Genomic DNA, 18604 nt, shown 5'->3' on the forward strand with positions numbered 1-18604 from the left:
CTCTCTATCTTCCAAACCGTTGTGTTTATTATTGTGCTTTTTAAATTCTTTTTTAAAGACCTTTGGCAAGCACTCTTTGGAACTTGGTTTCCTACAGCGCATCTGTTCTGATTCAGATCCTGAGAGGTATGCTTTTGTCCTAGGGAATTTTCTTCCTTGTTATTATTATTATTATTACTTTTTACATAATAGACACAAAAATATGTAGTGTCACGACTCTATTCCAACTCCTTGAGTAAGTGCTACGGAGGCGAAGGCATTCTATTGGTACAATGTGCTGGATCAGCCACTTTGAAGTCACAAGCTCCTACATGGTAGGAAAAGACTGGAGGGGGAAAAGGAATCTACATGGGAAACACCTGGTTTTATAATGCTTCGAGTCCCATCAATTACAGCAATTGGGGAAGGAGATATGCCTTTGTACGCAGGGGAAGCATAGCAACAAATATGGATGGTTGCTAGGCAGGCCAGATAAGAGTAGCTGAACATGATAGTAAGGTTGAGGGAAGTTACATGTTCTTCAGAGGACAGGATTTCAATGCCCTCCCCAATGGCAATGACGTGTAAAATCTGTGTCCACTTTGGGGGAAACAGTCCTCCCATTTGTCTCACAAAAGGTACATCCTAGACCACGTGACCTAGGACACTGCAACCGTCATAAAATATGAAACCAGTTATCAAAGGTCCAAACGTAAATCACGTGACCACGGGGATCCCATTTGAAAAATGAATCATAAGTCACTTTTTTCAGTGCCGTCGTAACTTCGAATGGTCAGGAAAGGAATTGGGGTAAGTCAAGGACTACCTGTATATAGATGAACGAAAACACAAAAGTTCTGTAATACAGTAATACAGACCACTGGTGGAATTTAAAAAAAAAATTACTACCGGTTTTGTGGGCGTGGCTTGATGGGCGTGTCCATGTGACTGGATGGGATTGGCTCATTTTTGCGGTTTTAAATGAGCCCATGTACCCCATTTTGGGGGCCTCATTGTGCCTCAGGGATGCTCATGGGGGGCTTGGTCTTTTCGACAAAGAAAAAATAGTTTGGCTCCCAAGAAACGGCCGCTTCCAACTGGAAGAAGTAGGGGGGGGGCCCCCCGGGTGGCAAAGGAAAAAAAAAGAAGAGGTTCAAGAAGGATCTTTAGCAAGGAAAAAATCGGGTGTGTGAGGGCTGGGCGTGGGTGTGTGCCCCCTTACCCATTTTCTGTCTTCCTGGGCCTCAGGGAAGCCTTCTGGGTGAAGCAGTCAGTAAGCGAAGGGAATCCCAGCACAGCTGATCATCAGAACAGCTGATTGTCGGGAGAGGGGGAAAAAAGAAATACCTTAAGGAGTGACTGGGCGGGGCGAGCATCAGGTGGGTGGGGCAAGTGAGCGACTGCCAACTGGTCTGGGGCATGGCCAGCCAGAAGTTAGTATCAGTTTGGCGACCTACGCCAAATCCTTGCTACCCATCCGCCCAAACCGGTGCAAACCGGATGAATGCTACCACTGTAACAGACTCTCAAAATGCAAATAAATACAAAATGCCAAGGAAAATTTCCTATTTTCTGGAATCCATCACATCATAAGATTGGGTAGATCTGCCCCTCTGAATGCTTTGGATTGTGAAATTTCATGGCAACAAAGAGAACCTGATAATAACAGCCCGTGACAATTTCAGGGTATACTATTATGGCCAAAAGCAAGCAAAACAGAAGATATATTCTCTTTCTTCTTATTCGGGTCCCTAGAAAATTGAGTGAGGAAGATTTAGGAAGAATAGGTCACCCCCAAGACATGAACCCCTTAATATGTGAGGTCCAATGGATTTTAGTGGATTCAAACTGTTGGATTAAGACCAGATTTTGTCAAGTTTAGAAATGTCTACGTTCAAATTGTGGCTATTATTAAGTCTAACTGGTTTGAACGTGATTGAGTCGCAAGGTTTAACGCATCCCCATATTATCAAAACTCTTTTCCTTTGGGGAGAAAAAAAATACAGATTAAAGCATAAAGGATACGGACGCATGGTTTCCATAGAATATGAAATTCTGCAGAGAAATCTCATTTGCAACCAAACAGTGCTAACATACAAATATAGAAGTGCTCTATGTAGTTAGAAATAAATAGAAAAATACAGCTTTCTGTGAAACTGTAATATTACTCTTACGCGTGCTGGGGACAGCTGTCTGTGATAACCCACTGTTCTGGCTCGAACTCTGTTACCAAGACCCAAGCAAGGTACTGCGTCTCCAAAATTGCATCATCCTTGTTCCTTCACATTATGTAAAGAATTTGCATGATCAAGACCTAAGTCTGAAGACGTATTTCTTTGCAGACCTTAAGAGAAATTACTAATATGATGATCCAAAGGTGCTTTTTCAAGAGACAACTGGACTTTCTTGTTTTTCTTTGAAGATGTTTCACTTCTCCTCCAAGAAGCTTCTTCAGCTCTGACTAGGATAGTGGGGAATGAAAGGATTTGTAGTCCTTGCAGACAGCTGGTCATTTGCATCTTTTTAGAGGGTCATTGAAGCACTTGGAGGTTTATCTGTGTCCACCCCTGCTCAGGGTGACTTGAGTAGTGCAAATGGGGGTGGAGCTTTATTGGAACTGTTGAAAGGACTGTCTATCTTCCGTCTACAACACCGTTCTCTCATTAGTTCCAAGAAAGCTCCACACTGATTTGCACCACTCAGGTGACTTTGAGAACACAAATATACCTCCAAGTGGCCTCAACGACTCTCTAAAAGAATGCAAATAACCAGCTGTCTGCAAGGACTATAAATCCTTCCATTCCCCACCATCCAATCAGAGCTGAAGAAACTTCTTGGATGAGAAGTGAAACGTCTTCTAAGAAAAACCAGAAAGTCCACCTGAAAATCCACCTTTGGGAAAACCATGACCTGGATAGCTGAGAATCTCCATAGACACTAATATCATGATTTTATCTTGCTCTTCCAAGATAAACCATGGAGGCTGTTAATTAAGGGACATGAGGTCTAATCTCACAGTGGAAAAAACTGCAGTGATGGTACAGGCTTAAGTCCTTGGCCACTTGGACAGCAGATCCACCAGAAAGCATTTCTACTTGTGTTTCAAGTAGATACATAAAATTGAAAACATAAAAGAGGATTTATACAATACACACCCAGAGAGAGACAATATCCACGTTTTTGCATAAATCTTGTTAATCTCTGAAGTGACGCGAAGAGGCTCTCAAAAGACTGACTTAACTTTAAATAAAGAAGTTGGCAGGGATTATTCTCTCAATGTGAGATGTCCAAACATGATATCAAGAAGGGTTCTTTGATTTCTGGTCCCGTTTGCAGAGAAATACGTAGCAGTCCATGATGCTTGAACGGAAGGGAGGAAAAAACCTTGAATATGTTGTATCCTCCACAGGAGCATATTTCGGTGGAGGGGGAAGAAGAAAAAAAATCCCTCCTCCAACCATTTTCTCTTTCAAAACCTGTCCATCTGGAATCTCTTTGGTTTGCAAACACGCATCTATTACGAAATGCAAGAGGCCCATAATCTTCTGAGATTAATTGGCTCCCCTGGCCAAGTGGGAAGTGTTGAAGCAGGTTGAACCAACTGTGGCATTCTCAAATAGCAACGTTGTGGGGCAGATAATCTCCTTCACACTCACGTAAGTGCCAGCTATGAAACCGATCACGCCAAGGGAGGCTATGGAAAGATCCTTGAAGATCATCCATCCGCTTAGCTTCTCCTTGTAAAAGGTGAGGATTTCAATCAGCGGAGGCAGGATCAAAGCCAACGTGCTGCTGCTTACGGCGCCGACCAGCGAGATCACAATGTCCAGGCGGGGGATGGATATCGCTATAGCACCTGGAAAAAGAGAGAGAGAATCTGTCATGCCCCTGTTGGAATCTGACTCGGAGGAGGAAGCCAAACAGCCGACAGGGAGTGTGACTGTGGCTTGGTTGGCTGTGGAAGAGACTGGGGAAGGGCAAAGTCGGCTGGGCAGAGCAGGGGAGAGGTAGAGCAAGGCAGAGGGAATTCAGAGGAAGACCCAGGCTCACCCCCTCTTCATCGTGGGGCACGCAGGGAGGTTGCTTCTCTTCTGGATTAGTTTCCATTCATTGCTTCTCATCCTGCCTTCAGGTGGCTTTGGGGAATAGATTGACAGCAGCTCCTTCTCTGGGACAAACCCTCAATTATTGGAATCCTGCTATCGTGTCACCCCTAGTCCTTTTCATTCAACTAGACATACTCAATTCCTGCAACTGTTCTTCACAAATTTTAGCCTCCAGTCCCCTAAGAATTGTTGCTTTTCTCTGCACTTTTTCTAAAGCAGGGGTGTCAATCTCACATCGTCACGGCAGTGTCAAGTGACATATCGGAACTTTTCCCCCCTTTGTTAAACCAGGTGTGGCTGTGGCCAGTGCATGACGATTCGGCCTGTGGACCGGGAGTGTGAAAGCCCTGTTCTAGAGTCTCAACCAGAGGTGGTCTTCAGCAGGTTCTGACCCGTTCTGGAGAACCGGTAGCAGAAATTTTGAGTAGTTTGAAGAACCGGCCAAAACCACCTCTGACTGGCCCCACCCTCCATCTGCCTCCCGAATCCCAGCTGATCGGCTGGGTCTCTTCTTTCGTTGCCCTGCACAGAAGAACAGAACTGGAAAGCAGGTTAGTTGGGTGGGGAGGGAATGGGGATTTTGCAGTATCTTTTCCCTGACACGTCCATCAAGCAACGTCCACCATGCCACGCCCACTAAGCCACGCCCACTAAGCCACAGAACCGGTAGTAAAAAATTTTGAATCCCACCACAAGTCTCAACATCTTTTTTATATTGTAATGACCAAAACTGGATGCAACATTCCAAGTGTGAGGTTTTACCAAGGCATTATATAGTGGTATTAACACTTTGTGGGATCCTGATTCCATACCTCTGTTAATGCAAGCTCGTACTGTTACTGGCTTTTTTGGCAGCTGCAGCACACTGCTGGCTCCTATTTAAGTGATTGTCCACTAGGAGTCCTTGTTAACAGGTTAATCACTAAACCCAAGTTAACAAATGGTTTGCTGTGGTCACATAACAGATTGTGTCCTACCAATATCCACAACAAGAGTACTTCTATTGCACCTTCCTTTCGCAGCTTCACCCCTTTTGAATGTGGATTGTGATATGCAGCATTAGTAACTATGCACAAAGCTTCTGTGGAAAGCCCATAATAGGCTACGCTCAGCAAAACATTATTAGAGCTAGAACAGGATATCCCAGTTTATAAAACCACACTTAAGACAAAGGCTGGGTTTCCTGGGTGACCCTGGGCTATCCAACCAAATTCACAGGATCGCTGTTCCAGGGAGGACAAGGAAGATAGAGCCTCATGTGAGCTGACCCATCCAAAAAGGACTGAATATAAATTTAATGGCAGCTTGATGGCTCAGTTGGCTAAGAAGCTGAGTTTGTCAGCTAGAAATCTGTCAGCCGAGGTTCGAGACCTGAGTGCCATGTGATGGGCTGAGCTCCCATTGCTTGCCCTAGCTCCTACCCACCTAGCAGTTTTGAAAGCATGCAAACGCGAGTAGATAAATAGGTACCACTTTGGTGGGAAGATAACAGCATTCCGTGCACCTCGGTGTATAGCCATGCTGGTTACATGACCACAGAAGTGTCTTCAGACAATGCTGGCTCCCTCATCTAAGAAACGGAGATAATCCCCACCCTCTCAAGTTGGACATGACTGGACAAGGGAGATCTTTACCTTTATCTATCAATCTAATAAATCAAAGTATACTGAACCACAAACTACGAATTGTAACTTTAGGCTAGATCTAGTGTGAACGTGGAATTTGTGACTTGGGTAGGGTTCTGTGTGGTTGATCTAAAGAGACTAAATAACTGCACAAAGGTATGAATCATCCATGATCTTCCTTTACTTCATGAAGGGACATAAGTTAGCAAGGTTGATTTACCAAAATGGATTTTGCTTCCATTCCAGAAGCTTATAATAGCACATGGGGTAAATTCTTACCAATCTATTCCTAAGTCAGAAACCTTTTACCAAGGGATGAAAAAGTTAATATAGTTTAAGTCAAATCTAACAGAGGGGGATATTATAAACTAGGAAGTCACATATTACAAGGCAAGAATTGCTTGTGGATGTAATGTACATGTTTATAGGTTGAATGCAAATCGAGTATATTTCTTATATACAGTATTATTTCACATTGACCACAAATAAAAACAATCTACATTCAGAGTCACATAGTTCCATCTGCGTCCGAATGAATAACTCATCCAGAATTTCTGACCTTAGATAACCTGAAACAGAACTACGAAATAGAACTATGCAGCAAAAGAAGCCATTAGAATGGGGGAAAGGCATAATAAAGCTCTGGGAGCATAAAAGAGGTATGAGTAACGAATGTAATGTAGTTCCTAAATCTTCCTAATGTAAACTGTAATCCGTATAACTCAAGAATCCAGGTCATTCAAGATCATCTGCCACGTTAGTTGACTATGATCTCACAAAGAATGCTCTTTTGTGCAAAAGCAGACATGCTTACCAGTGTGAGAACTATATGAATTTTTCACTGCACATTCCAAATGCACGCTCTTCAGTTACATCACAACATTTGGATTACATACAAATCAAAGTTGGATAGCTTCATTGGAGTGTGAGTTTCTCTATGGTCCCCTTTGGATTTTCACTGTGCACAAAGTTCAATCTTTAGAAAGGTGATGGATCGTAACATTAAAAAAACATTTAATTTCATGGTTTTGGGATGCTCCAAACCAAGGATGGCCTTTATTGCAGAACTACCACTTGGAGAACAGTTGAGTGACTAACACCTATGGTGTTTTTCCAAGAATTCCAGAAATGACCCCCCCCCCCCCATCTATTCTTCTTATTCCAATTTTTAGTAAATCAAATTATTATCCATTCTCTGGAAAAGGCTCCTTTGTTTCTTTAATTAGTACATGCTGGTTTACATACACATACTGTAGATACTGCATAATCCTATTAAACAGGATTTGAATATCATTTTCCCCTAGCAGCATCGACTGTGCAGTTTGCTAACTGGAAATGAAAGAATGCCAAAAATAAATTTAGTATTAAAAATTTTGCCAAGAGAAAAGCAATATTGAACGACTTTCACAACCTGGGTAATTCTGCACAAGTCACACAGTTGCAAGAGAAGCAAACTATTTCAGTTTCCTCTTTCCTTAGGTGATCTTGTGCAATACAATTTGTTTATACTGGTTTCACCTTTAAAAATAAATCTCACAAACGTCTTTTAACATGAACAATATTCAGGTTTAGGTTATAGAATGAAAGCTAATTCTCAAATATTAAAAAGAGCCTCGGTGGCGTAGTGATTAGAGTGCAGTACTGCAAGCCACTTCTGCTGACTGTTGGCTGCCTGCAATTTGGCAGTTCAAATCCTACCAGGCTGAAGGTTGACTCAGCCTTCCATCCTTCTGAGATGGGTAAAATGAGGACCCAGATTGTTGGGGGCAAAAGGCTGACTCTGTAAACCGCTTAGAAAGGGCTGTAAAGCACTATGAAGCGGTATATAAGTTTAAGCGCTATTGCTATTGCTACTTGCATTCCTTCCCCCCAAATTTTTTTTTGATCTGCAAAACTTCCATTTCTTAAACACCCATCAGCTTAAACAAGCATTAACATGGTTGTTCTATTTTTAAATAACTGTGTATGCTTCAGAATGTTAAAATGAAAGTAAGGGAAAGGGACTGTATGTATGCTCATATACGTGCATGTTGGAAAATGTTGCTTATTGATAGAATTCCTAGACTGTCTGACTCTGGGACACCTTGAGGTGGTTTCAGAAGTTGTAAACACACTTAACTGCTTGGCAAGGATGTGGATGTGGATAGAGTGGAATGGAATGGAATGGAATAGGATAGGATAGGATAGGATAGGATAGGATAGAATAGAATAGAATAGAATAGAATAGAATAGAATAGAATAGAATAGAATAGAATAGAATAGAATAGAATAGAACAGAATTCTTTATTGGCCAAGTGTGATTGAACACACAAGGAATTTGTCTCCAGTCCATAAACACTCAGTATACATACAAACAACAAAGAGATAAATCATAATTCATAAGATACAATCGTAAAATCATAAGATACAAACAACAAAGTGATAAATGATCTGGTTTGAGGATCAAACTTCTAAAACAGCATTTCCTAAGGCTTTTTAAAATCCAAATCATCCAACACATGACAGTGATCATACCTCAGATCTAGGGGTTTTTGTTTGTTTGTTTGCTTGCTTTTTGATGGAAGAGTGACCCTGAGGACACAGATAAACCTCCAAGTGGCCTCAACAACTCCTTAAATGAATGCAAATGACCAGCTGTCCACAAGAAGTATAAATTCTTCCATTCCCCACCATCCAGTCAGAGAAAGAATGAGAAATGAAATGTCTTCAAAGAAGAACCAGAAAGTCTAATTGCCTCTTGAAAAATAGCACCTTTGGGACAAACTTTAATGAATCTTTCTCAAGAAAACCAAGTTCACATGGCTGGTTTGTTAGGTGTATTCACACATATGGAGAAAGGGAGAAGACGTGAGCTCTAAATTTAATAAGATTTTTTTCTTCTTTTTGCTCATCACACCCGGAAAAAAAAAACCCATATTAACTCTTTGTACTTACAGGTTGAGCAGACCAGAAGAATTCGCACAACCAACTCAGAGATCAGCTTCAGCTTCTGCTGCACTCTGGTTGCTACAATAGGAATGAGGATCTCCGCAGGAACGTAGAACTGAATCGAATAGGTCACAAAAATCCCAAAGGAATAAAGGATCTTGACCATTTGGTACACCCTGTAATTAAACAAAACCTATGAATCACAAAGACAGTCTGCTACGAAGAAAAGGAACTGTTGCGAATAGAATATAATAGAACAGAACAGAATAGAATCCTTTATTCGCCAAGTGTAATTGGACACGCAAGGAATTTGTCTTTGGTGCATAAGCTCTCAGTGTACATTAAAAAAATACATTCATCAAGAATCATAAGATACAACACTTAGTGAGTCATAAGTTACCAATAAGCAATCAAATCATACTAGGGAATAAATAAAACAGTATAAATTGTAAAGATACAAGCAACCTGGTTATAGTCATAAGTGGGAAGAAATAGGTATTAGGAAGGATGAGAGGAATAATAGTAATATAGTCTTAATAAATAAGTTGACAGTGTTGTGGGAATTAGTTGTTTAGCAGAGTGATGGCATTCAGGAAAAAAACTGTCCTTGTGTCTTGTTGTTCTGGTGTGCAGTGCCCAATAACGTCGTAGTTTTAAAATAACAATTTTAAAATTGCTATTTTACTGTCAAATAATTTGCTCCTTCAGTTCACCATAGGGATGTGCAGATAGTCCTCGACTTATAACCACAACTGAGCCCAACATTTAGGTTGGAAAGTGAGAAATAGGTTCAGTGAGTTTTGCCCCATTTTTACGACTTTTCTTGCCACTGTTATTAAGGGGAATCACTGCAATTGTTAAGTTAGTGACACAGTTGTTAAGTGAATCGGGCTTCTAGAGACAAACCCAGATAATTTAGGGTGACTGAGGTTTCAACCAAGACAAATGGGTAAAAGTCATAAAGAGCAACTAAGCAAGGCTTATGTAGGACTCAACTTAAAACCATTTGTTTAGTGACTATTCGAAGCATTGCAGCATCCCCATGGTCAAGTGGCCAAAAATTCAGATGCTTAGCAACTGACTCGTATTTATGACAATTGCACTGTCCCAGGGTCACGTGGTCGCTCTTCGTGAACTTCTGACAGATAAGAGTCATTGTTTATGTTCATACCTATACTTGCTATCTTGTACATGTTTGACAAACAAATAAAATAAAAATAAAATCAATCAATCCAATCTGAACATGCTTCAACTGACCATCGATCTTGTGGCAGGTTGAGAGTAATGCTGGCTTTGATTTCGTCTCCGAAGCGTATGTATCCCAGGGTGGCTAATGAAATATACAAGGCCATCACAATTGCCATGCCAACATTGAGCGCCAATGGGAAGCGGTCAACTTCTTTCATCCTATTCTGGATGGGGAGCACCTGAAAAAGAGAGGACACGGATATGCAAGATGATGATAAGAGATTTTAATTTACTGATTGATTAAATTTATATGCCACCTGCCTCCCTATTGAAATGCTCAAAGGAGAATTTCATGTCTGAATAGTTTCTTCCTGAAAGTTTCCCGCATGATTAAAATCAACATTTTTCCCCATTTCGCAGCTGCATGCTTTGGAAAAATTGCAGCCATAATACAACCTGAGTGTATGAGAATTATGTAAGTGTTATAGTTAGCCAGCAGCAGGTGCGGCCAGCTGAAGAGAGCAAGGACTCAGATGAGGGGCCAGGACCATTAGGGAGTAGACTTCTGCCTTCGGGATTGTGGGGGCTGGCAGCAGTGATGAGGACGTTCCCGAGGAGCCTGTGCCAAGTGCGCATGCGCGTAGGATTGCTCGTAGGAAAGAGCAGCTACAACAGCATGGGCGACTCGGGAGTAAGGCTGCAAGGTAATGGCCCCTCCTTCGAGAAGATAAAAGCCAGCTGTGAAACGAACATACTTTGCCAAAGGCAAAGACGTTTTGAAACTCCAGCCTCGTGGACATTCCAGTATCCTGAGTTTGTATTTGAAGATTCTTGTATTGCAAATTATTTCCTGTCTGTTATCTTTGGGCAAGTCTTGCACAGTTTGGCAAGACTTGTGCCTATCACAGCTAATTATTTTGTAAAAACATTACAAGGTTTTTGTTCCTTTTGGATTGTGTTTGATTTGTTGGAAAAGGACATGGGTCAGAACAGTAAACGACTTCCAAAGTACAGGGGCATGATGGCTCAGTGGTTAAAGATGCCGAGCTGGTCAGTTGGAAAGCTGACAGCCCAGGTTTGAAACCCGCGCGCCGTGTGATGGGGTGAGCTCCCGTTCCTTGTCTCAGCTCCTGCCCATCTAGCAGTCTGAAAGCATGCAAATATGAGTAGGTTAATAGGTACCACTTTGGTGGGAAGGTAATAGCCTTCTGTGTGCCTTTATCATATAGCCACGCTGCCCAAATGACCATGGAAGCATCTTTTGACAATGCTGGCTCCCTCAACAAGAAATGGAGATGAGCACCAGACCAAGGAGTTTGGACAGGAAAACCTTTACCTTTTACTTTTATTTACAAAGTATCCAAGAGTCAATTGACTAGAAGTAGCTCACAACCTTTTGGGCACCAGGGACCAATTCCATGGATAGAGGTTTTTCCGCAGACCGAAGCAGGCATGGTTTTGCATGCTGCCTGCATCCCACGGATGGGGCTTTGCTTGTTTGCACACCCCAGTTTCTGGCATGCTGTGGATCGGGGGTTGAGGAACCCCTGGGATACAGTCAGTGCTATGTTGAAGGCGTGGACCTATAGATTAATTGCAACTGATTAAACCATGGATTGCTCCCCCACAGCCAAAGAGATTGTGAAAAAGAACACCGACAGCTTTCAACAAGCAAAATCAATGGGGCGGAGTCAGATTCGCTTAAAGATTGCACGATTCACTTAACGACTGCAGTGATTCGCTTAAACAACTATGGCAAAAAAATTGCAAAATGGGGTAAAACTTTGTTTTGCTTGAGAACAGAAAATTTGTGCTGTTGTGGTCGTAAGTCAAGGACTATCTACAGCAGAGGTGTCAAACTGGATTTCTTTGAGGGCTCAGCATTGTAGTTCTCCTCCATGGGACATCGGGGACGGGACGGGACAGGATAGATGCCTCACGGGGCCCCCTACGGCCCATTTCTGGCCAGCAGATTGCTGCAGGAGCCCATGGAGGCCGAAAATGGTCTGCAAAAGGACTCCCACAGCCTGTTTTCAGCCGGCATTTGCACCGCAGGCCAGTCCTTTGATATTTCCAGGCTGACCCCGTGGGCCAGATCTAAGCACCTCATAGACCGTATCCAGCCCGCGGGTCTTGAGTTTGACACCCCTGATCTACAGTATAATGATACTGAAAAGATGCCAGTGTTAACCACTGCCTAAAAAGGCTGACCAAAACTGCTGTGCCAAAACTAGGACAGTTTCATGAGGGCAAATTTTAAATTGAGGCTAGCACTTTCTCTAAACAGAGTCCAAACCCTAGGAGGAAAACCTACCAAATAAACAAACGCTTCAAGAACTGAACGTATTAAATTATATTAGCTTTTGGAGAGCTGCCGTGTGAAATTGCACTGTTACAGCCAAATCCCGCATGTAATTGCACCAGTTTAACAATTCCGAACCACTTCAAATGCCGAGGATAATCTCACGCAAGCATCAGGTCTTCAATTGCCAATGAATTTGTGGTGAAGGAAAAAGCCTCCGTGAATAAAAACCATGGTTCCATAATTGCCCGCAGACTCGGTACTTGCTAAGTCTAAAGGAGTTCTGAAGAAAAAAGCAGGTTTGGTGGGATTTGAGAAGAATCTTGAGGGAGATGCCAGAGGACAACAGAGAGAAGCTGCAGGGAAAGCGCTTGCTGGATTATCAATCAATCTTCTTTTTCTATATATATAAAAATGTGTGTGTGTGTGTATCTATATCTATATCCACCCTATTTCTCCAACAATACGGCCTCCCCCAATAGGAAGTCCCAGCATGTTTTGTAGGCATGAAATGAAATTAAGCCCCTCCCCCAAATTAAGGCCTATATTAAAACATGCGAAAGGGGGGAATGGTAGGGGGCTTGCCATTAGGAAGTACTTTTGTTGCACACCGGATATGGTGCTGCCTGCGTTGACCTCGATGCGAAGTGCCCCACCAACGCCGAGGTCAACATCCAAGCCGTCGCTGCCCGCTCGAAGATGCAAGGGGGAGAGAATTAAGTCACCCGAAAAGGCGGCCTAGCCATTTTTTCGGGGCTCAAAAAAAAATAAGACCCAGCCTTATTATATGAGAAACACGGTATCTATCTATTTATCTTTCTCTCTCTTTCTCTAGATAGATAGATGGATGGATGGATGGATGGATGGATGGATGGATAGATAGATAGATAGATAGATAGATAGATAGATAGATAGATAGATAGATAGATAGATAGATAGATAGATAGATACCAGCATAACTCTGGAATGCCTCGAGCAATTTCAACCAAACCTGGTACACAGATGACTTACTCTCTGGAAACAAATACTGTGGGGATAAGACACCCATAACACCCCCTCAGGGTTGTGTGTGCCTTAAAATGGCTTCTACTGTACAGCACAGTGCACTTGCCATGGTAACGGCTTCACAGTACTCCACAAGGGGGCTCCCTCTCAGCCCTCCAAGGAAACGTCAGCTGATTGGCCAAGTCCAGTCAAAAAAATGAAACATCAACACAGACAAGAAACTCCCAAGGAGAGGAATACAAGACTTGCGATGCTGCGCGAGAGACAGTACAACAGTGTGAGCCCCGACTACTGGATTTTCCTGTCTAATACAGGATTGGGATATATAAATACCCGGGCAACGCCAGATTATCGGCTAGTCCTGTATAAATAAACTTCCCCGCTTTCTTTGCTGTGGTCACTGCCAAAGCAGAGAAGGGAAATGGTTCTTCATACTGGAAAGCTCATACTGGAAAGCCACCTGGAGGTTTATCTGTGTTGTCAGGGTCACTAGAGTAGTACAAATGGGTGTAGACCCTTCTTGGAACTGTTGAAAGGACTGTGTTGTAGGACTGTCTATCTTCAGTCTACTTCAGGTGACCCTCGGGACATAGATAAACCTCCAGGTGACCTCAACAAGTCTCTAAAAGGATGCAAATGACCAGCTGTCTGCAAGGAGTATAAAACCTTCTATTCCCCACCATCCAGTCAGAGCTGAAGAAGCTTCTTGGAGGAAAAGCAAAACGTCTTCAAAGAAAAACCAGAAAATCCAATTGCCTCTTGAAAAACAGAACCTTTGGGACAAAGACGATCTGGATGAATCTCCACAGACAGACCAAGTCAAAGATTACCTATCTGACTTGCCCTTCCACAAGTTCCCACAGCAAAATTTGTAGTCACTGTTGCATAAGCCGGGCTGTTATGTCCTGAACTAAAGAAAAAAAAATGTTGTCTGTGATTTATACGCAAAAACACAAGTGGGTAAAACTTCTCTTTATTTCATCAATTTGCTTCCACAAATATTTACTGTTGCCGAGCTCAAACAACTTTAGCAATTTACAGTAATGAAATTAAAAATAAACGCAATCAAGCTAACCATGAAAGTCCTACATATAAATAGCAGCAATTTTTGCAATGATTGGATCATCATCTACTACTTAAGACAGCTCATGATGATTTTGCTAGTCTTTGGAAAGGGAGAGCTACAAGCAAGCTGACTCTTAGCTGCAAGCTGCGGAGATTTCTATCCACTCGTTCTCAAGATACATATCGAAAAAAGCAAAACTTTGATCTTATTGTGGCAGCTACCATCTCAAACTTTTTTTTAACCATTTCTCATGGACATCCTTTGAGACAGCAAGTAGGGACACTAATACCCCTTCTTCTGTTCTCTTTCTCTCACACACAAAACAATCTTTGTGCACAGCACACCCAGCTCAACGTTTCTCTGCCCTTCAGGCACAACAGAGAGACATGATGGCCCAATCACTTTCCTCACGATAGCCCTAAAACTGGGAATTGCATGTTTATAGTCTGCACTATTACTGTTAATCTTCCCATCATTCCTTAACACCCATCCCCTCCCACTTGTGACTGTATGACTGTAACTTTGTCGCTTGTATCCTTACGATTTATATTGACTGTTTCCTAATATGATTTGATTGCTTATTGTACCCTATGACTCTCATTAAGTGTTGTACCTTATGATTCTTGAAGAATGTATCTTTTCTTTTATATATGAGAGTATTTGCACCAAGACAAATTCCTTGCGTGTCCAACCACACTTGGCCAATAAAGTTTTCTATTCTATTCTATTCTATTCTATTCTATTCTATTCTATTCTATTCTATTCTATTCTATTCTATTCTATTCTATTCTGTTTATAGAATGCATTTTTATTGCAGAGTAGAGCAATAAAGGGAAGAGAAAAACGTGTTTGAATTTGAGAGGACTCCGGCAGATTCTTTAATTCCAACATAAATACTCACCACTCCTATTCCTTCAAATGCAAAAATAGCTGTGCCGAAGAAAAGGGGATATCTACTCCAATCAGCCACCAGGTTCAATTTTCGAGGTTCAGATAAACCCTGGGGAGAGCAATCAAAGAGTGGATCTGTAGCTACACCAAATTTTACTACAGTTTCAAGAGCAGCAGTTTTTTTTCTTTTCCAAAGAAGCAAAGGTAGGCCACCTAATGCCCACTGACATGACCAAAATCATACCCAATGAAGGATATTCTTCATTCACGATGAGTGAACTTCGTGATGAGTGGTTGCCATGGCCTAGAGGTGGAGCTCTCGCCTCACAATCGGGAGGCTGTGAGTTCGATCCTAGGTAGAGACAGATATATTCATGTTGAGAATATATCTGTGGAAGATAACTCCGCATTGGTAACAGGAAGGGCATCCGTCCAGTAAACACTCAGCTCTGTTCAGTTGCCCAAACTCCACTCCCACAAGGGATTATGGGGTTGTTCCAAAGGAGATGGTTATAAATTTCCAGACAGTGCGGGACAATTAACCAGTGGTATGGTTTGCCTTCAGAATTTGTGGGTGCTTCACCACTGAGGCTTTTTAAGAAGAGACCGGACAGTCACTTGTCTGAAGTGATATAGTCTCCTGCTTGAGCAGGGGGTTGGACTAGAAGACCTCAAAAGTCCCTTCCATCTCTATTCTGATTGATTGATGATATTAGTCGCATATCTCATTTTTTTACAATTGTCAAAAGCAAAGTGGCATTCTACCAATGGTGGGATTCAAAAATTTTTTACTACCGATTCTGTGGGCGGTGTCTTGGTGGGTGTGGCATGTCTTCATGGGTGTGTCTTGGTGAGCGTGGCAGGGCAAGGTTACTGTAAAATCTCCATTCCCTTCCCACCCCGCTAACCTGCTTTCCAGCTCCATTCTCCTAGGCAGGGCAACCAAAGAAGACCTTGTCATGCCCCTGTTAGAATCTGACTCCGAGGGAGAGGAGGAACAGCCGAGAGGGAGGTGGTTCAGGAGGTTGTGGAGGAAACTGGGGAAGGGCGCAGGCCGGCTGGGCATTCAGAGGAAGACCCAGGCCATCCCCTCTTCATCCTAGGGCACACAGGGAGGAGCGGACAAGGGAGAAACGTGAATGGCGTGGTCTACGAGGGAGGAAAGGGCCTGATCCCCTTCATGGGCTGCCGTTGGGAGGGCTGTTTAAAAGGACAAACTGCGCATGGCCACATGCTGGAAGCAAAGCGTGAAATAATTCTGGTCTGACAGTTCTTATCTGAGGTCTGGCATCCTTCCCAGTGTGTGTCTTTCGATGTCTGTGGACGTCTCCAAGCCCTTATCCTGCCTTGTCTCATTAATTGCTTCAGTGTGGTTTGTGTGGTTTTTTTTTATTGATAATTTATATGTATTTTGACTTTGAATGGAATTTCTTCCCTTTCGCAACTGTTTTCGTGGTGGGGGAGTTTTTTCTTCAGTCAATGATAATTGGACCTCGGAGGCCAAGTTGAAGGAATTAAAGGGACTCCACCTATTTTTGTGACTTTGTTGCTTTTGTATCCCACCCTGGGTCACCACAGGCCCAGCCGATCAGCTGGGACTCAATGGGAGGCAGAGAATAGAAATGGGGGCAGGGCCAGTCAGAGGTGGGATTGGCCGGTTCTCCAAACTACTCAAAATTTCCACTACCGGTTCTCCAGAACTGGTCAGAACCTTCTGAACACCACCTCTGCGTTCTGCGCAATCATCAGTAGGTAGGGTGAGAGAAGATCCTAAGGCCTCAAGTCTAGTTCAATTCCTCATGATTTCAAGATCAGAGTCAAGTTGTTTTCTTTGGGGAAAAAAAATTCTGCTGATGCAGCTGCTAAATCAGAAAGGCTCAAATCAGTTTCCTTAAAAAAAAAAAAAATCCCTACAGGTAGTCCTTGACTTACAACCGTTCCTTTAGTGGCTGTTCGAAGTTGCAACAGCACTGATCAAAGTGACTTATGACCGCTTTTCACACTCACAACCATTGCAACATCCCCCCTAGTCATATGATCAAAATTCAAACGCTTGGGAACTGACTCGCGTTTGTGACCGCTGCAGTGTCCTGGGGTCATGTGATCTCCTTTTGCGACCTCCTGACCAGCAAAGACCATGGGGAAGCCAGCATTCACTTAACAACGGGGTTATTATTATTACCATCTGGCAGACGGTACAGAATAATAAAAACAAGGACAAACAGGCTGAAAAATAGCTTCTATCCCAGGGCAGTAGCTCTTTTGAATTCTGCTGTATAGTGCAGTATTGGTGCGGTGTTGGGGGGTTTTGGTTTAATGTGTGGGGGGTGAAGGATGTGTGTTTGTGTTTATTTTCATGCTCATGGTCATGATGTGCACTGAAGATGGTGTTTGATTTCGTTGTACGAGGTGCAATGACAATAAAGTAAAGTAAGTACTAATTTAACACCTGCAGTGATCCACTGAACAAGCGTAATTCACTTAACAGAGGCCTCACTTAGCAATTTAAATTTTGGGCTCAACTGTGGTCGTAGGTCAAGGACTACCTTTATGGGAGTTGTTTGTCCTTGCTTTCTTCTCCAGTGAGTTGGTTTCAACCACCCTTAGCGCTTGCGGGAAGGCATAGAAACACAGGATCAAATTCACAGTATAAAGGATCAGGGAAGAACACAACCAAACGTGACACGGACAAACAAATCAGTCTGGAGTTCGATTCTGACCGGCTCAAGGTTGACTCCATCCTTCTGAAGACCAGAGGTCTTCAGAAGACCTCTGGTTCAGCAGGTTCTGACCACTTCTGGAGAACCGGTAGTGGAAATTTTGAGTAGTTCAGAGAACCGGCAAATACCACCTCTGACTGGCCCCACCCCCATCTATTCTCTGCCTCCTGAGTCCCAGCTGATCGGCTGGGTCTCCTTTGGTTGCCCTGCACAGGAGAACAGAGCTGGAAAGCAGGTTAGTGGGGTGGGGAGGGAATGGGATTTTGGAGTATCCTTCCCCCAGGAGTGGGGAGGGAATGGGGATTTTGCAATATCCTTCCCCTGCCACGCCCTCCAAGTCACACCCATAGGACTAGTAGTAAAAACATTTGAATCCCACCACTGCCAAAGACAGTAAAATGGGGATCCAGATTGTTGGGGGCAAAAGGCTGACTCTGGAAACCGCTTAGACAAGGTTGTAAAGCACTATGAAGCGGTATATAAGTCCCAGTGCTGTTGCTACTCACCTCTATAACATAATGATAAATAATGATCAAGCTGACAGCCATGGCTACATTTGCCAGGAATGAGAACACAGAGAGAGGTCTAAGATCTCGAATGAAAACCATGAGGATTACAACTGGAAGGAAACACAGCATGTATAATCTCAAATCCATGGTCCTTCTGTCTGAGGGGCTGGTGGTTCCCGTAGTATTTGTGGCATATGATTTCGTTTGAGCGTATCCTTCACAAACCTGCCGTAAATTAAGCAAAAAGAGAGAGAGAGAGAGATTAGCACCTTTAGCATTGCAAGC

At 42.9% G+C, this 18604-nt stretch overlaps 1 protein-coding gene across 7 annotated transcripts in view; it reads right to left on the reverse strand.

The window, feature by feature from the left end:
• Positions 1-1528: 1528 nt before the first annotated feature.
• Positions 1529-18604, reverse strand: part of SLC36A4 (solute carrier family 36 member 4) — a 45882-nt gene continuing 28806 nt past the window's right edge. For all 7 annotated transcript variants that reach the window (XM_026679927.2, XM_087966139.1, XM_087966142.1 and 4 more), the window contains 5 exons: positions 18317-18544; positions 15101-15199; positions 9896-10065; positions 8645-8814; positions 1529-3835 (listed from right to left, as the gene is read on the reverse strand). In XM_026679927.2, coding sequence (XP_026535712.1) covers positions 3531-3835; positions 8645-8814; positions 9896-10065; positions 15101-15199; positions 18317-18544 — 972 coding nt within the window. In that variant the 3' untranslated portion in view covers positions 1529-3530. The remainder of the gene's footprint in view (positions 3836-8644; positions 8815-9895; positions 10066-15100; positions 15200-18316; positions 18545-18604) is intronic.

The sequence above is a fragment of the Notechis scutatus genome, chromosome 5 (assembly GCF_049901735.1).
Source record: "Notechis scutatus isolate UNSWTSFEM ecotype Mainland chromosome 5, rNotScu1.2, whole genome shotgun sequence".
In the NCBI taxonomy this organism is placed as follows: Eukaryota; Metazoa; Chordata; class Lepidosauria; order Squamata; family Elapidae; genus Notechis; species Notechis scutatus.